General features: G+C 33.5%; 3 protein-coding genes across 9 annotated transcripts in view; 1 reads left to right on the plus strand and 2 right to left on the minus strand.

Annotated features, from left to right (window-relative positions):
* Window positions 1-18,724, plus strand: part of LOC132698366 (angiopoietin-2) — a 177,158-nt gene that overhangs the window by 40,818 nt on the left and 117,616 nt on the right. For both annotated transcript variants that reach the window (XM_060664378.1, XM_060664379.1), the window contains exon 2: window positions 2,250-2,315. In XM_060664378.1, the coding sequence (XP_060520361.1) occupies window positions 2,287-2,315 (29 nt within the window). In that variant the 5' untranslated portion in view covers window positions 2,250-2,286. The remainder of the gene's footprint in view (window positions 1-2,249; window positions 2,316-18,724) is intronic.
* Window positions 132-17,606, minus strand: LOC132698367 (USP6 N-terminal-like protein). 6 transcript variants are annotated; one of them, XM_060664381.1, is made up of 9 exons: window positions 17,530-17,606; window positions 9,993-10,224; window positions 9,253-9,940; window positions 8,855-9,004; window positions 8,143-8,352; window positions 7,954-8,056; window positions 4,947-5,066; window positions 2,475-2,696; window positions 132-2,432 (listed from the first exon to the last, which is right to left on the minus strand). In XM_060664381.1, the coding sequence occupies exons 2-9, from the start codon at window positions 10,127-10,129 to the stop codon at window positions 2,134-2,136; spliced, it is 1,929 nt and encodes a 642-aa protein (XP_060520364.1). In that variant the 5' UTR covers window positions 10,130-10,224; window positions 17,530-17,606; the 3' UTR covers window positions 132-2,133. The 6 variants fall into 6 exon arrangements, with proteins under 6 accessions (XP_060520364.1, XP_060520365.1, XP_060520363.1 ...); XM_060664382.1 differs by lacking the exon at window positions 17,530-17,606 and adding an exon at window positions 10,371-10,577 and having other exon boundaries at window positions 132-2,417; XM_060664380.1 differs by lacking the exon at window positions 17,530-17,606 and adding an exon at window positions 10,371-10,577.
* Window positions 10,674-13,249, minus strand: LOC132698370 (kelch domain-containing protein 4). Its single transcript, XM_060664386.1, has 5 exons — window positions 12,797-13,249; window positions 12,620-12,742; window positions 12,387-12,557; window positions 11,780-12,332; window positions 10,674-11,698 (listed from the first exon to the last, which is right to left on the minus strand). The coding sequence occupies exons 2-5, from the start codon at window positions 12,731-12,733 to the stop codon at window positions 11,001-11,003; spliced, it is 1,536 nt and encodes a 511-aa protein (XP_060520369.1). The 5' UTR covers window positions 12,734-12,742; window positions 12,797-13,249; the 3' UTR covers window positions 10,674-11,000.

Raw genomic sequence — 18,724 nt, forward strand, 5'->3', positions numbered from 1 at the left:
CATTAATATCAATTTCTAGAATTACTTAATCATATTCAAACCAAATAATTTTGTATGCGTATTTCATCAAATTGTGACAAATATGGTCTCTACGATAGAGAATAGCACAAGGTATTGAAGAATACAAAGAATAAAATGAAAGCCATTAATCAATTGACATTTTTGAAATACAAATAATTTTTTAGTTAGTGTGTATTTATTCTTAGGTGTTTTTTCCGAGCACCCATTTTCAGCCGAGTACCTACTATCTACTCGTTTATAAAAGGCAAAGAAAAATGTGTAAACAAAGAACTACATGAACAAACGACCTGAATATAATTTAATTCATTGCAAGAAAACGGAGTTTTTGGTTATGGCACAGTAACCACATATATATTTCATAAATATCGAACTACGTAGGTATGTTAATAGAATCATGGAGAAAATATGACATTTAAAACTGTTAGGACGTTCTAAACTTTAAAATTTCTTCTAATTAAACAATCTTATTTACTATGGAAATTGGGGTAAGCCTATTACACTATACATATATTTTAATCGAAGCACGGATTCTTGAATAGCTAATTACAATATTTCTAATGAGTTTTTCGAAATTTACAATTAATATCGGACAAGAGAAAGTTATTGCCTACTTTCATAATTTTTACATAGGTAATGTAACAATAACATTTTACACATTTGTTCAGTTTGGTCTAAAAGAATCAATAAAAAAATACACGTTTTTAAATTCCAGCAATTTTGTAATCTTTTAATGTATGTACAATTTCTATAACTCTACGAAATAAATATTAGTATAGAGTATAATGAACACTTACATAGAATAATTTGAAGTATGTTCACGAATGTACCATTTGATAATTATTAATAATATTAACTTCTAAAAAAATACAAATTTTAAAACTGCAAGAACAGATCTCTTTCGAAATAATTGGTAACTGGTTCGCAACAGGATTATTCACATTATTCAGCCTACATCAGAACAATATTTCTTGTAATTTAAAGAAGTCACAAAAAACGATTTTTTTTACACGACCCGATGGCGTTTCCCTTAAAAAAAAATTGAAGGTTTGTTCCAACAAGCTCTCAAGGCGTGTACGAACTAAAAGTAATAAACGTTCCATGCTGCTTTTACAGATTATTTCGGGGATGTCTACTGCGAAATAATCGCAATGAATTAGTTATTACAGGAAAAACGAAAAAATGCTAAGATATCTTAAAGTTATTACGTTCCCTTACAAATCTTTTTAATTTCTCTACACAAATTCTATATGATCTTCATTTATCCTTTAGCAAAATTTAATCCAATAGCCTTATAAAGCGTAAAAATGATAGATTAAATAATAAACACACTAAAAATATATATGAATACGCTAAATTTGCACTATAAATGGTAAAACACATACACGATCGTCGGATAACAGTCTTGGACTGGGTTGGAATCGTAGAGGCAACTAATAAAAAGAGAGTCGCGGATTGTACCAGAATAATAAGCAAACAATTATACTATGGCCGTAACGCAACTTAGAGCTATCAAAATGGATACAGAAAACTGGAACACTACCCAGTTTTTTGCTTTTTAGCGATATTAATTAGAAAGCATTGCGGTTGTGTATTTTTTTTGTATCATTTTAAGAAACTGTTCGTTGAAATTTTCTGCTAAAATTAGTTAGTCCTGTAACTCTAGGTGGTGCTGGTAAACAGAGATCCGATAGTTACAGGGAATCTACAACATTCCTTTTTATTGGCTTTCTGTAAACTCGGAACGCATTTATAGAGTAATGTTGACCAAGGCTGGTATTTGTTATTGTTTCTGACACCAACTATTGCTCCGAACACTGTTGGACAACGAATAAGACAAATAACCCTGTTGTTAACGTGACCGCAAACAGTATAGACAAAAAACAAAAATGCCGTCGGTATTATAGATTTTGGATATTGTCTTACATAACTTAGACTAGAATTAAAATGCAGACAAAATAGACCGACAACTGCAAAAAACATTTGTTGGGTGGTCGATGTATCTTTTTTTTTATCTCGTTTATTCTGGTTTGGTTTTTCCCAAACGACGAATAAACCGATAAATACAAATATTTCTCGTTGAAGCAAACATAGACTCGATATTATTGTTCCGTTTTATTTTAAATCTATCTCGGGATTCTCCAATCTAAAATGCTTAATTTGACCGTGTTCCACTAGAGGAGTGGCCAGTTCGTCATTATCTATCCTGATTCTAATTTTGTTCATTTCAGGAAAAGAACTGGGGTACATTTTGGGCAAGTCCCCGTTATGGGGGCTCGGTATGGGCGTATCCAAAGGTGAGTAGGGAACGTATATTCGCAAGACATCGGGGCTTGGATTATGCGGGGTGGCTCTTGGGGTAGATTGAGTGCTAAATGGTTTTGGCAAACCCGCTATGCCTGTAAAGTGAAAGCCTAACCTACTGCTAAGTAAAACACATTTAGAATTCAAAATACCTGAGCCAACTGAGCTGGCGGCTCCCACCGAGTTATCCGACATGTTGCTGTGAGTATCCAAGCTATTCTCGTGAGCCTGCGATCTGGTTACCGTTGAAAACACAGATAAATCTGCGGTCGATGTTACGCTAGTGTCCGCTAACGATCTTCTGGAGCCAGTATGGTCGCAATCTAGGAGAGAGCTGGCATCGTCCAGGCTCGGATCAAATGAAAATTTTGATCCTGGAATATCACGGTTTGCACATTCTCTGCCTTTCTGTTTGAGCATGGTATTGAAGAAACCTACAGGTACCGGTGTCCCATAAAAGTGAATTTTGCGGGGGTCTAGTGCCTGCGTTTTTTTTAAGATTTGGCTTGTTTCTCGTATTTAAAAAAAAATAGATATAATCTAATATATTAAGGAAAAGTAGACGAAACCATTAAATGATTACATTTTTAAAAATCAAATTTATAAATTTTTGTAGATACAGTCGTACACATAGTATTTTCTCAGTTTTTTTTTATTTTCTTCTTTCACTTACATTTAATGAGACCTATATTTCAAGTAAATATCGGCGATCTCATTAAGAGTAATAAAAATAAAATAAAAATCATTTGAGACACACAAAATAAGGCAGTTTTAGAAGCAAGAAACTATGTCAAATAAGTCTTCATACACTTTAATAAATCACTAAATCAATAGTGATTTAATATTTTATCAAGTTAGCTTGTGAAATTTCAGCTTATGAAATTTCAGCTCATGAAATTTCACTTAAACAAATGAGTTATACTTGTTTATTTTTGACGCCACTTTTAAGTTAGCTTAGTAAAGTAAAAGTAAAATGAGCGCCAAAAATTGTAAAATTCCAATTGCGCTTCGAAAAATCATAGTAGATTTATGGAAAGAGAAAAAATCCTTTAGAGATATTGGTAAAATAATTAAAAAATCACATTCAACTGTACAGCATCTAATAAATCAATACAAATCCACGGAATCTTATAAAGTGCGCCACGCTCTGGTCGTCCCAGGAAGTTAACGGCACGAGAAGACTCTTCTGTTGTGAAAAAAATTAGAATTAATTCTAAAACAAACGCTCCAAAACTTGCAGAGGAAGAGTTCTCAAAAAATGTTAGCCCTCAAACGATTAGAAACTGGTTGCATCGAGCAGGTTACAACGGCCGTGTTGTCCGAAGGAAACCATTAATTTCGGAAAAAATCGAAAAAAACGTTTGGAATTTGTCCGAGAACACATTAACAAAACCAGAGAGTTTTGGGAAAACGTTATCTTTAGTGACGAAACAAAAATTAATCTTTTTGGGTCAGGTGGTAGGGACAAAGTTTGGCAGAAAAAAAATACAGCTCTGAAAATCGAAAATGTCTGTCCTACGGTGAAGCATGGTGGAGGTAATGTTTTATTGTGGGGGTGCATGTCAGCTAATGGGACACGTAATTTAGCTTTTATTGATGGAATTATGAACCAACATGCTATTTGAACATTCTAAAGAATAATTTAAATTAAAGTGATGAAAAACTTAACTTTGGGGGCGTTATTTATTCCAATAGGATAACGAACCACACTGCTACGTTTGTACGTCACTGGATGATCCACAATGTCCTCCAACAACTTAAGTCCATAGAGCACTTGTGGGAAGAATTAAAGCGACGAGTGAAAAAACATCAAGTTACGAGTAAAGAAGACCTCAAAAATAGGATAAGGGAAGAGCGGGAAAATATATCGCCAGAAGTTACAAGACAGCCATTATTAAAGCAAACGGCAATTATACAAAATATTAGACTTTAAGAAATTTCATCATAAGAAATAATAATGTACCGAGACTTATTTGCTTCTAAAACTGTTTTATTTTTTATCGTTTAAATAAAGTGTTTCAAATGATTTTTATTATATTTTTATTACTCTTAATGAGATTGTCGATATTTACTTGAAATATCTTTCTCATTAAATGTAAGTGAAAGAAGAAACTAAAAGAAAACTGAAAAAATACTGTGTACGGTGACTTTTTTGACCGACTGTACACGTTCGCCAAAGTTTTTAGTCATCTACGATTTTAGCGTTATATATTACTGGAAGTTGATTTTTAGTTTTGACGTTCGTTTCGTGAATATAAATAGGAAAACTAAAATTTTTACGCGATTTAAAGGAACGTCGTGTCATGACGAATTAAAAATGTTGTGTTACCTCTATGGCGATATAACATAACATAAACGAATGTTGTTCGTCTTAAGTTGTTTGGCTTGTAGTATTATAAATTTCATAAAAAATTAGTTCAATACGTGCTAAAATTTTGTAACATCTTTCACATGAACATGCTCTGTCAGCCTAAGGATTCACATGCATTTGCGCAGGTTGTAAATCGAGTCAATTGTATAGGTAGACTACAATCAACTCTAGTTGCAAAGCTGCTGGAATAATTTTATCAAAGATATGTCCTCAGTTAGTAAAGCAATTCTAGAACGAGCAGTAAACACTATACCTGGTAAGTAACCAAATTTTTCGGAAATGTCCTCGCCAGTTGCGCTCGTATTTTCTAAAATCGTGTAACCGTGGTTCAAAAATTTCCATAAGTTTTCTGGAAAATCCTGGCCGGCAATTTCTTGAATTAAAGAATAACAAACTTTGTATTTCCATTGAGTACACTTGATTGTTGGCATAAAAGCTGACTTTCTATAGAGGCAAAGGCGTTCTATCTTTCTAAAATATTCATATAGTGTTACTGCTCTATATATACGTAGAAAAAGCACGGGTTATTATCTCATTTTTTTCACAGAACAAGCTTTTAAAGTTGGTTGAACCGGAAGTAGGTGGGTGAAAATTTTTACTAATTTCTCGCCGTGTATATATATTTCGAACACAATATTCCATAAATGCCAGCTTATTGTGTTCAGATTTTCCCAGTTTTATGTCATTTAAACGCTTACAGAAATCTTAAACTCAATCAATACTACCGGCAATCAAAAAAAGAAATCATATCACGTATTTCTTCATTGAAAATTTTAAAAAAAATTGGAGTCTAAGGTACAAAAACATTTTCTTCAATATTCCTTATTTTTAAACCTAATTATTATATTTCCACCAAGATACAGTATTCATGAGCGGCCATCATAGAGACAGAGCAGGCCAAATGAACATGCGCTCACATAATGAAAAACTTCCCGCTGTAGTAATACAACAAATGGTAACTTGCAATGCATGGCAATAGAAAATGCTATCATCCAAAGCTGTATCCAATCTAATATGGCGTCTATTAGAAAAAGTTAAGGTGATGATGATGACAGTTTAATAGAGCGAAACGTCATACGGGATTTTTGACTTCAACAAAAAATGATATTCAAAGTGTCACTGAGGATGCATTTGCAGATTTTTATAACTTGTAAAATACATTTCTGCTTTGCGGAAGTAGCAAAAACAAGTTGATTTTTTTAAAGGAATATTAGCCACCCTGTATCGAGCTACCGTTTTGGCAGATCCCAATGGCGAAAGTCAAATTTGAAACAATCTATTTTTAAGAGGAAAATCTGAACAAAATCAACTTAATTTTTTGCGTTGAGTTTAAAAATGGAATCGAACGGGGTACATAAACCGACATTTTATAAAGTATGTAAAATTTTCACCTTATAATTTAAAATAAATGCGACCAGATACTAACAGCGGCATATATCTCTAGCAAAAAGGCTTGAAAACTGATAAATATCTACCTATCTTCGTTAAACTTCAGATCCCACTAAGGGACGCGGAGTCAATTATGCAAGATCATAAGAATGATGTAAACTACCCAAAGGATCCTCTTAATAGAGCAGCATTACCTCAAGGAACTTTTCTATTCATGGGTCAATATAGGGTGCAAATATTTCCCCTCATAATTTCCACCTAATCATATATCAGATATACAGAGATAATTGTAAAAAAAACATTTTACAGGATGTTACAAATTTATTTTCGCAATCTATTTTAAACATTTTCATCTTTATAATAATGAAACTAGATAAATTTGGTTTTTTTACAGTAACAAGCCCGGAATAAATATGGTTTGACTTTTACTCTTTTAAGTTTAACTAATTGGAGCGGAGTAATAAAACTGGGGATTTAAAGATCGTCAATAGCCATAGGTATTGGTATTACTAGTACTGAGTAAACCATAGGCATCATTCATTCATTGTTTTAAGTGTAGATGACTGCTTTAGTTTTACTGATTTTCTCTAAAAAATTTTAACATCCGGTATCCTTAGCACAAACGAATTTCGGATATCTATTTTTATGAGCGATCCTTGAAAAGTTAAACAATCACTTCCCTCAATATTAGGGACAACAAAATATTTATTCTAAGAGAACCTTCAAACTCCGGGGTTTAAACTTTTAAACTTGGCTTAGGTGGAAGTTATTAGTCCCAAATAGCAGAAATTTCCGTCTATGCACGAAAAAGCTTCGCAACATATTATTGCAACCTTTGCAAATTTACAAACTTCATCACATTTGAGCAGCGGGCAATTTATTTTTTTTTAGTTTGTTATTTTCCACGACTTACTGTGTTTGTTTCTTATTTTAACAATCAATGCATTGACCATAACATACAACCATGCAATACCCGTGCAAAACCTACCAAAATGTTGTAGATCTTCCAATGCAATCAAATGCTTACTGCCGGTAGTACTAAAATTGTTAAAATACATCCTTGAATCTTCTCTGAATATACACACTCCCAAAAAAGCGATGCAAAATGAATGCAGACAAAAATGAAAATTGTAAGTTACAATTTGATCCGTGAAAGAATGATTAGTAAAGTGATAACCGGACACCAAAAATGTTACGTGCCATGTAAGTTTGTCGGGACATGTTAGTGAGTTGTATTTTTACTGACAATGAGAAAATGTTAGAAGCAACGGTAAATTTAAATTATATTTATGCTTTTCTCAGTGCCATCACATTAACTGACATGTTAGAGAGCCAAAACCACTGTTGTTATTGACAAAATATATTGCGGAAATTATACATCATCATATATATATATATTACAATGTATTCCTATCACAATAAGGAGTTATATATACAAAAATAAAACTTCGAGTGAAACCTAAGTACTTTTGGTATGGGAAGTAAGGAACCAAAACAATATTTATTTTATTAAAAAAAAATATTATTTAAAAAAATAAAAAACAAAGAAATTCGGAAATACTGAACTTATCAAAATAAAATCATAAATGCCTCATGTATTTCGAGATATTGCTTTAAAAAACCACGTTACTCATTTAAATTAAACTTGTACTTTGCTGGCTTGGGTTTTTTTAACAATTAATTTTCAGGAGCGAATTATGCTTTCAACATTCTGCACTTAATATGATCAACAGCAAAACAAGGAGCCAAAGGAAATAAAAATCAAAGCCTAGTACACTCATCAACGCTACTGGCAAGACTATTGGCCACACTGCTTTTACTAGCTAAAGAGGAACAACTACTTAATGTCGAATTATTCTCAGTATCAGTACCTGCGAATCCGACTGAATCTCCTACCGATAGATGGCTCTCCTTGTCTCTTTCAGTAGTTTCTCGCGCGGCATCGCTAGTCAGGGTCACTATTTCTTGAGTTTGCTTTAAAACAAACAAACTTCAATATTTTAGAGGCCCATTTGTATTATGAAGTAGAAATTTTGAAACACTGTCTTTGCTTATTTTACCTTTTCCTTTTCACTAAACTTCTCCGCTCGAAATCCAACGATTTGATCGAAAGTGGGTTCCTTAAATAGACCAAATGGCCGCGTAGGCAACTCATCGCTGCTCGGAGGACCCGGATGGTCCAATTTATGCCTCTTAAGTTCGTCCATGTTATGCTCCAATTGTCTAACAACAGTATCGTCGTCGTATAAAAAATCCTTGTATAACTTAACCTAAAAATACAATATTTAAAACAAACATCTTTCTTTTCTTTAGTTATGCAAAAAAATGTTTTTTAAGCTCTACCACCTAGAATTTCAATACTTGAATTTAGATTCACAAAGTGGATCAAATCCTTGTCTTACATATTTTACAATTGGAGATTCAAACTTTTATTACATGCAGATTTCCAAAAATAAAAATTATAATAATCAAAGCGTAGCCAACATAAACCCCCAACCCGGCAAATATCCGCTGGGTAAATTAGTTTCAGATACAGTCTCAGGTAGCAAATTAATCAGGTTAGGAAATTAAATTTACTAACTTTTTTGCACATTTTAATTCTCAAAGAAGTTTAAGAATCACAAAACCGCATATACCCTCTAAATTACAAAACAGTTCATCTTAAAATGTGATAAAAATCAAAATATCTACAAAAGTAAAGTGAAAACATTGTGGCAGATAAATACAATTCACAAAAAGTGAAAGATTTAAATAATGTTTAAAAACATTTACCTGAATGAAATGTACAATAGAGTCCATGTCATTAAATTTTAGTAAATTTCGTTTATGTAGCTTGAGTATTGTATAAGCCATTGCAGTAACTACCCGCTCGCCATCTAATAAGTAAATATCCCAAATCCTCAAACATAAACTAAAAGGTACCTAAAAAAAATGCAATAAGACAAAGCATATTTGCCACCATGGATATTTAGAGGTCAACAAGGATTGATGAATCCTCTCAACATTTTTTAATTAGATACAATAATCAAATTAAAATTAAATTAAAAAAAAGACATTTTTGTAAATATAATAGGATTGATAAAATATTTAATTATTATAATTATCATCATATTCCTGGGAAACAATCCTTTCACTTTCTAAATATCCATATAGAGCATTATCAAAATTACCCTTTCGATAAAACAGACAAAAAACCATTTCAGGGAGTACAAAATGGCATCCAACCCATGCTTGTCAAAGTGCTTCTTCACTTTTGGCAGTAACTTAGTGAGAATTTTATCATGATGTGCCAAAAATCTAGTCAACTTAGGAAAACCTTCTTTGTACAATCCATGCATAGCATATTTAGGGTCTGATAGCAGAATATGTACGGCCCAAAATGCATCTTCCTCATCCATATACATCAATAAAACTCCGGCCAGACCAGACATACCTTGGCAATATCCTACTTCTGAGTTGTACATTGCATAGGCCGTAAGAACATTAAACAAAGATTGCTGCTTGATGCTGTATCTCTCACGATAATGCAAATGCTCTCTGAACTGTCTATTTACATCTGAATCTATTTGCCTAGCGTCCGTAGAATATTTTCGGGCTAGTTTCATCATCTCAGTGTACTTCCCCATGTTTTCTTTTTTTACTTTTTCCACTTGCAACAATTTACACCAAGCATCGCTGCGTAGAGAGTTTGGAATGCCTTTATAAACACGAGAATGAAGTTTTTCCTTAACACTACCAGTTTCCCAGTTTCTCAACATTTTGACCCACTTTTTTTGACGTTCTACTTCAATCTGGAGCTTCTTTGCTTCCTGCGGATCCACTTTGGATGGTAAACGTTTATCATGGATGAAACCATATCTATAAATAAAAAAGTTTATACAGAATTTAATAATAACAAGTTAATATAGACCTGTCTGTGGCATGATATACTTCAAATCCTGGATCCTCCCAAGGATCGATTTCAGCACCCTCTCTTCCTTGTTCATAACGTTTAAATATTTTTTCTCGCTCTTCAGCAGACCTTTTAAGAAGATCCTCCTCATTCATCCCATGTAACAATTTTTGTTCTGTTTTGCACTATTTCCACTTCGTGACATACCGTTTGAAATGAGGACAAGGTTTCCCGCAGCTGCTTACATGTGCTTACCCAAAAATGTGCAAAATGTTAAACTAAAGTCCCTCCATAGAGCTAGCTACAGATTACAATCACAAGCTGTTCTTCCGGTATAAAACGGTTTCAGAAATTAATTGAGAATTCAAAAAGAAATTACATCTGTCACAAACCTACCTAAAAGATATTGCCCTCAAAAATTAAAAAAATTAACGAAACTATACTAAGTAGTTAAAAAATAATTGGCTTGTTTGAATGAATCGCCTACAGTTAAGTCACTTGCGAAATGCAAGGCAAGAACATTTTCTCGTAACGGCATCAACAACTAATCCAAATCCGATGTTAAATATGAACTGTCAGCTGCATCTGTCATTAAATGTCGTTTGAAAATATAAGACAACTAAAGGCAGAAATCTATTAAACATTAGGTGTTCAAACTATTTGGAATTACCGCTAAAAGATGGCATTCCTGGCGGTGGTTTATTATTTTATTCCGGCTTGCTGCTGCGCTGACGTCACTTCGCCCACTCAAAACATAGTTCATGCTTACATGTGGTATTTTCGTTAGCAATTAAAAGTACTTCAGCGAATATAAAACTGTTTTTATTTAGTTTTTTCCATGGCTGCTAACAGTCTCACAAGTTTTTGCGTTTTTGTCAGATGGTGTTTATTGATGACGACAAGAAGAAACTTTGAGAACAGATTGTGTCAAATAAAATTTTGGGAGTTTGAAATGGTACCTAAGTCTAAAAAAATAATCATATTCATAAAAAAACATTTAATGAAAAAATCATTCTATGGGATATTTTAATTAGTTTCCATTTCAGAATCCCCATCTTGGTCATTACTATCACTTGAACCATCAGTTTGCTCATCCTCTTGTTCACTATCAGACCCAAACCACTCCATCTTTGCCCCACTGTCCTCTATCAGTGTCTTCCATTTGTCAAGTTTCTTTAAATCCAAACTATACAAGTCACTGTAGGTCAATTGCCTATCTCCATCCTCAAACATACCACCATACAAATACAGCATTCCATGTTTTATGGCTAAACCGCAGTTCATCCTTGGGGAAGGATGGAAATTATCTTTAATTTCCGAAATGACAGGTACTTTACCAGCTGCCACACTCGTTGTTGGTCCAATTGTTACTGTAAAAACCCCATCATCTAATATAGTTGGTAATTTTTCTTCTACTTCTTTGACTTCCATTTCTTCATCGTCTCCCACATCTTCATCTTTATTTTTTCTCCTTCTTTGCTTGATTTCTTTTCTTTCATTAAGAGATACACTTCTCCAATTGAGTTTTTCTAAATCCAGTTGAAGCAAGTTATTAAAAAATTGTCCCGATATATTTTCTTCATCTTCTTCTATATCAAAGACACCTCCGAAACAATAAGCTGATAAGTTATTTGGAGACATGACCATTGGCATGCTACAACGAGGAGAAAAAGTAGATCCACCCAGTTTAACTTGTTGCCATTTGAATTTTTCTGCATTATGCTCTGAAAAACATCCATTTTGATTATCTTGGTTTCAAAAATGCTAGTTAAAATAAGCTGTTCTTGTTATAAAACTACACTTACTCTCTGGAACTAAAATAAATGCATCTGTGTATACACATCCTTTATCTACATCCTTTTTCACCTTCTCCTTACTGTACCCTCCATATATCAAAATCCTTCCGTCAGAGAGAGCTGCCATACAACACCCCGACCTAGGGGCAGGTGGTGTTCCAACTGGTTCAACTTTAGTCCACTTGTAAGTTTCTATGTCAAAAACATGGATATCATTGAAATACTTGTAATCTCTTAAATTATCATGGAATCCACCAAAAACTACAAGTCGCTTTTTTAATATAATCATTCTGTGGCCACTTCTTGCACTTGGACCATTCGTTGGTGAAATTTTTTCCCACTTCTTTTCGCCTAAATGATAAACCCATAAGTCTCGGTAGTGATAGAATTGTGATTGAGTTGGACTGGCAAATTCGCCACCAAAAATCCACAGTTGACCATTGTTAGCTGAAGTGGTTACCATTTGATGGCCACATCTTGGAGGTGGTGCACCAGGTGCTTTTACTATAGTCCAGATATTATTTGGAATATTATAAAAGAAAAGCTCATTGTAGACGTATGTCTGCAAAGAACTGTAGAAATACAATGCTTTATATATGTCTTACTGAGCTCTTACTTTTTGTCCATTAAAATATTCCCCTCCATACAAAATTAATTGATCTTTGTTGGGATGACTTACAAAACTAAAATTTAATCTTGAAGATGGTGGATCAACTTGAGTCTCGGTTACATGCAAACGTTGCTTTTCTTCCTTTTCAATTTGAGCAACTATAGTTTCTATGTCATCCTGTAAGGCCAAATGAACTTTCAGATTAATTTTGTTACACACTATTATATCCCAGTTTTTACTTCACCAATAGCAATCAATTCCTTTTTAATTTTATTCGCTACTTTTTTTTCTGTTTTGGCCAGCGTCTTCTCAACTCCTTTACCTTTTTTCTTGCCTTTTTCTTTTTTGCCCATGTTGGGTGACTGCATAAATTTAAGGCAAATACAACATAACGTCGGAAAACTTATTATACCTACCTAGGTGGACACTCTTCAAAAACAATGAAACCGTAGAAACGAGAGACGTTATGTATTGCTCTAAGTATTCCTTTATTACAACTAGATGTGCTGGAACTAGAATTGTTGGGTTTATAGTTGAAATTTGCACCTTTCGGGAATTACAATCGGAGTGATGAAATATTTGGCGAGGCAAACAGTAATCCGTAAATGTGAGGTTAGAAACACAGGCAACCAAAACTAACCTTGGCATTCTGTGACATAAACGCTTTGCTTGAAAGCTATAGTTTTAATTTAGAATTAAATGAAATGTTTAAAATGTTTGGCCAGTTCTAAGTTGATAATTTGCAAATTTGTTTGCGGTAAAACTTAAAAACAAACTAAAACAGTATTTAAATCTTCAGAGATCGAAGATCTGACGCTAGATAAATCGCTTATATTGGTATAGACGCTGAAATGGGAAAAAGAAGTGAGAACACTAGAATGTCTAAATCTTCGCATTATCCCTCATCCCACTATTTAAGTAACGTAAAATTCTGTAATCGTTCTTAGAAAAATGAGTGTAATAGCCTATTACTTTTATTTTATTAAAAATTTAGAAATGAAACTTCCGAATGTGCTCGAAGTGTCAAGTTACTATTTTAAATATAATAAATATAATTATTGCTTTTTCATATTGCCGTAAAATTTTAGATTACAAATCTTACATCACAAATTTAATGTAGATGACTTTTGGATACCAAAAAATATCCGTGAATCTTTCCTATATCTGGGAATCTCTTATAATTTACAATTTTGATAATTGGGAAAAGATTCCAGATTGATAGAAGCACAAAATGGTTTTATGGTACAATTTATTATAAGTTTACCCACACTTTTTCATAGCTTGTAACAAAAAAAAGAAACGAAGGTTTCATATTAATAGATACTGAGTGATTTAATATTAGTTTTGTTGTATTCATATTTAATGTAAACAAGGTAAACATGAATTTTTTGAACTTTTGATCAAATTAAGAAAGGCAAAACTGCGATTTATTATCACCGCATATCGCACCTCTATTGTTATCCGAATCTGTGCCGATCCATTGTTCTTGCGACCTTAACAATTACAGCGTAACAACAACAATAATAACTAATTTGTTGAGAAAATTGCGACAAAAAAAATTATTGTGCGTTATTTGAAAAGGCGCGTTTTGACGCTGAAATATCTCTAAATCTAATAAGGGATCAGCGTGGCAGGTGTTTTCTTGACACGAAACGCATTGTGCGCAGCGCCGTTTTGCATAAAATGTTAATTAGACGCGAAAAGCTCACAACGATTTTGTTAATGCTAAACAATGAACAGGCGAAGATATATAAAAAGTGGTTAACAATTGAAAACGCGCTGTACAAAGCTTTTGTGTTTGACATTTCTTGCGAATTTCTAAAACTCACCTAGACCAAAGAAACGTGCGCGAAGATTCGCAAGAAAATGGAAGTATATTAAGGGAATATTCTGTAAATTAAATTAATAACAAATGTTATATAGTATATGCTCAAATGCTCAATTTGCTCTTGCAAATTTAGTCTACTTTTAGATTTTGTGAAGTAAATTTCAAACAAAACAAAAAAAAACAATTTGACATATCTGTGTCTAGTATCTCCGGTTTAGAGATTGCCCATTCTTTATGAATTACCCGGGATACATTTTAATTAAATTTATGAAAATATCCCGTCCTTCTTTTGCACCATTAAATAAACAATATGTTAATAGGAACCTATTGGGAAGTAAAAAAATGCATTTTTTAAAATGTAATTAGTTACTGTTCCTATCTATCCATATAGGATGGAATAGCGCATATTGCGTTTCGCAAGGAAGGTAATAATAGTATATTATGCAACAAGTGCGGTAAACGGCATTTTAAAAAGTTTACCGAACGTGTTGCATACTATACTTTTTCTACGACCGTTAGTTTTTGAGTACATTTTGGCAAAACACGAATACATTTACTGACATGACTGTCAGAATTGACAAACGTCAAAATTCAAAGCGTGGGAAATATTTTCGAAAACATCCGATTGCTTCCAAACCCCACGAATTCGAGCACTTCGGACATTTCGGGGATTTTACAGCACGGATTTGTGCTGTTTTGCGAAAATGTACCCAAAAACTAACGGTCGTAGAAAATGTATAGTATGCAACACGTTCGGTAAACTTTTTAACTCACCCGTTTATTAAAAACTCGCTCCGCTATTTTCCTACTCCCGCCTATAAAATACCTAATTACACACCGATCTAGCGTGCGGGAAGCGTCACTTTCGTTTCCTACGGATCTCAGCCACTTCGGACATTTCCGGGATTTCACCGCACGGGTTTGGGAGCAATCGGATGTTTGCGGAAATTTTATCGCACGGCTTGAATTTTGACGTTTGTCATTTCTGACGGCCATGTCATTTAGTGTATTTTTGTTGTTGGGCCAATATTAGTATATTGTGCAACAAGTGCGGTAAACTTTTCAACTCATGTGAGTCAAATGCCGTTTACCGCACTGTTACAAATCTTCTGGATTCCTCCTTTTTCGGTTGTTGATAAATCAAAGTTGCTAAAGTTTCACCAATCAGCCTGTTGGCTTCTTCAGAGCTTAACTGAAACTCGGCTTCAGTTCAAGAGGAATCCAGAGGGTTTGTAAATGTAGGCTGTAGGCTGTGGAAGTTTGGTTGAAAAATTAAGGAATGAATACCTATCAAACATATATGTGATTAAATCGTTTTTCTAAAGTAGATAAACCTTCATGAGTTTTCCATTTTTTCGAGTAGAATATACTTAAGAATTCACTTTTAACATATTTGCTTTTTATAACAAAACATCCCGTATATAGGTACCGAAATGTCTCAATACTGTCAAATTTGTTGTTACTTTTTGTAGTTTGCCTTTTTATTCATATCTAAATGGCGAAAGTGATAGAACTCACAATTTGTCAAGATTTTCTTTGCCGGTTTCACTTTCCCCACTTTATGCTTCGCCTGCCAACGACAGACGGACACGTAGAATTTTCCATTAAACAACGGCAATCGATTGAATTTGGTACGTGGTACGCAACTGTTCGTTAGAAAATAATCGAATAAAGCTAAAATGTTTCCGATACATTGCATTCTTTTACGGATTTCGTATAGCATTTTGCCGCAATTCTCGACCATTAGCGGCAATCAATTCGCTTCAAATGCCTCATTTTGGTTTGTTATTTATATCGAACCTGCGTAGGTACGTGACTATTGTTTTCATAAATTGGGCTGCGATTTTGCAACATCATTGCTGCTTAATAGACCTCCCGAGATGCATTTCTGTTGGGCAATAAAAGTCGAATATTAGGTATTTGCTTTATTTGTATAATTTAATTCGTTATGTTTAGAGGAATACATAGCAATTTTTACATATCCTCTTCTCTCTCCTCGTATATCTAAATTTTACAACAACCCATGGTATACAACTACAATCTCGTCGGACTCAAAATTTGATAATTATTGTGCATTATTAAAGTTTATGCAAAACTAGGAAAGAGAAATTTGGGATGATATTCTATATTTTAGAAATATCTTGGCAATAGATCCAGATCTACACGAAACTAATGCCAATCTTAAAATTTACTTTATTACATACAGATTTGGACCCTATACCAAATTTTAAGATCCTTTCAAACGGAAGAGTTTTGAAATGAAAACTATTTTTTGTGAAACTAGGGACGTAAATAAGGTACCATTTACAAATCTTCTGGATTATTCCTGCGGCTGTTGTTTATAGACCAAACTTGCTGACGTTTCGCCCATTCTTCTGTTGGATTCTTAAGAGCTTACCCAGGAGGAATCCAGAAGATTTGTAAGTAGTATTACAGTAGTCTGTGGAAATTTCTTTGAAAAATTAACGTAGATAACGTTATTTGCAACAGTACTTTGTTTTACTGATTTACGAAGTGCAAAACGGTAGTAGACGTACCTCGTCAGAAATAGTATATATTACCGTAGATGACCGTCAGAATTGACAAACGTCAAAATTCAAAGCGTGGAAAATATCTCCGACAACATCCGATTGCTCCCAATAAAATAAATAAAACTGACGTGGTAAAGTGAGGGTTCCCGCACGCTAGATCGTTGGGTTATTAGGTATTTTACAGACAGGAGTAGAAAAAGAGATTTTACTTGACTCATTTTACCTGCTAAACTCAAGTAAAATGCCATTCTTCTGAATATTATGTGCAATATGCTATAAAGAAACTATTTGCTTTTAACGCCAATTTACATAACGGTGCATTATACAGGGTGTCCAAAAATTATTTTGACCGAAGTTTAATAATCTTGGAAACTGTATTTCTACTTATGCACACACGTCTAACGAGAACATGTATATGTTGATGGTTTTTTTCGAACTTTATCCGCGGTGCGTCGCTATCCTTTATGGCCAGAATTTGAACTTATCGGATTCCTTCGATTTGAATTTTTCTTTCAGAAATGGTTTTTGTTTTAAATTATCAAATTGGTAACGTTTTACAAAATCCAAAAACTGTTTTGATCAGCCTAAATTTAGTATTAAGGGAAGTTCCATATTCTAATGTATAAAACATATTCCATCGTCAACAATATGTAAAGGCAACTTGTTCACCATTTTGACTTTGACTTATCGCATGTGTCTCAAACTTATGTAAAAACTAGATTTCAAATAACTTCGAAAATTAATTTTGTTTTTCTATTCTCATCGTTTATGAGTTTTTTGCGCTACTTACTGGTGTAGTGAGTCGAATTTAAAATATAAAAGCCTTGCTTTTTTCACATTTGGCGCAGAAGTGTTTTTCGTTCATTACGGCGTTTAATATTATGTTGCAACTGACCATTTCAGTTTTGCATCGCGTGCAGCTTTTTTTCGTAGACTCTGTAGTAATTGTTTCCTGTGCAATTTGATTTTAGTCGAAACATGCTAAAGCAATTATGTCCTCTAACAAAATGTTATTTGCGATGAAAAAAAAAATTAAATCCATGTCTTGATCTTTGATCTATGGTTTGATAAATGGTTCGTTCGTAAAATGCTCTAAAATATCAAGAATATTAAATGCTTTTGTTAAGTCTTTTTTTTTTATTTTTTGGTGACCCATCTCTAGCCAAAAATATTACATTTATGTGCTAAACCTCAGGAATGTGAAAGGATCTTAGAGGAATCCGAAGAATTTCAAAGGAATTCTACAAAGAATTTCGGTTTACGATTTACGCATCGAATTAAAACACTAAATGGCAGTGTTTCCTTAGATTAAATGTAATATGGTGCTGCGGTGTTCCCTAGGTCAATAACAATAACTTAAAATATCTATCATGTCAGTGTACCCAGTATCGATATACAATTTCGCTATTTCTCGCCATTAAAAATAATTAAAAAATTATTCCCAGAGATTTATATTGCTCGAAGTTGTTCGCGGCAGTGCGTCTCAAATCAACATCTTCTAAATGTTAACTCTACTCGCCGCACTAGAATTAATCATATTTGTAAACGTTCCGTTTCTACGAAAAAGTTTTTAAAATGGCAGTCGCCCCAGATTATCACCATTAGTCAGAAATTAAATGGCAACATTTCTAACAGAAAATCTTGTCAGCTTATTAAAATTCCGCATCCATATTTGTCGTACATTGTAATACATTTATACAAGAATATTCACTTACAATATTTAATCGTTTACAAATTAAAGGTGCGCTAGTTCTCGGCTAATTTCACCGGATACGCCCAAATTTGAGCGTGCATGCGTGCCGGTATTTTTCATATAAATTCTTAACCCAAAGAATATATCGATTGATAAAACTAAGTTAACAGAAACGAAGGTAGCTATCGAAAAAAAATCGACCTCAATTTAAATCTGTTACCACATTCGCATGTTTAAAGAACGCGAGTCTCTAATATTTTATAATAATTATCTACAAGATATATGTGTGACA

Source organism: Cylas formicarius, unplaced genomic scaffold (assembly GCF_029955315.1).
Source record: "Cylas formicarius isolate icCylForm1 unplaced genomic scaffold, icCylForm1.1 PGA_scaffold_2__14_contigs__length_35257938, whole genome shotgun sequence".
Taxonomy (NCBI): Eukaryota; Metazoa; Arthropoda; class Insecta; order Coleoptera; family Brentidae; genus Cylas; species Cylas formicarius.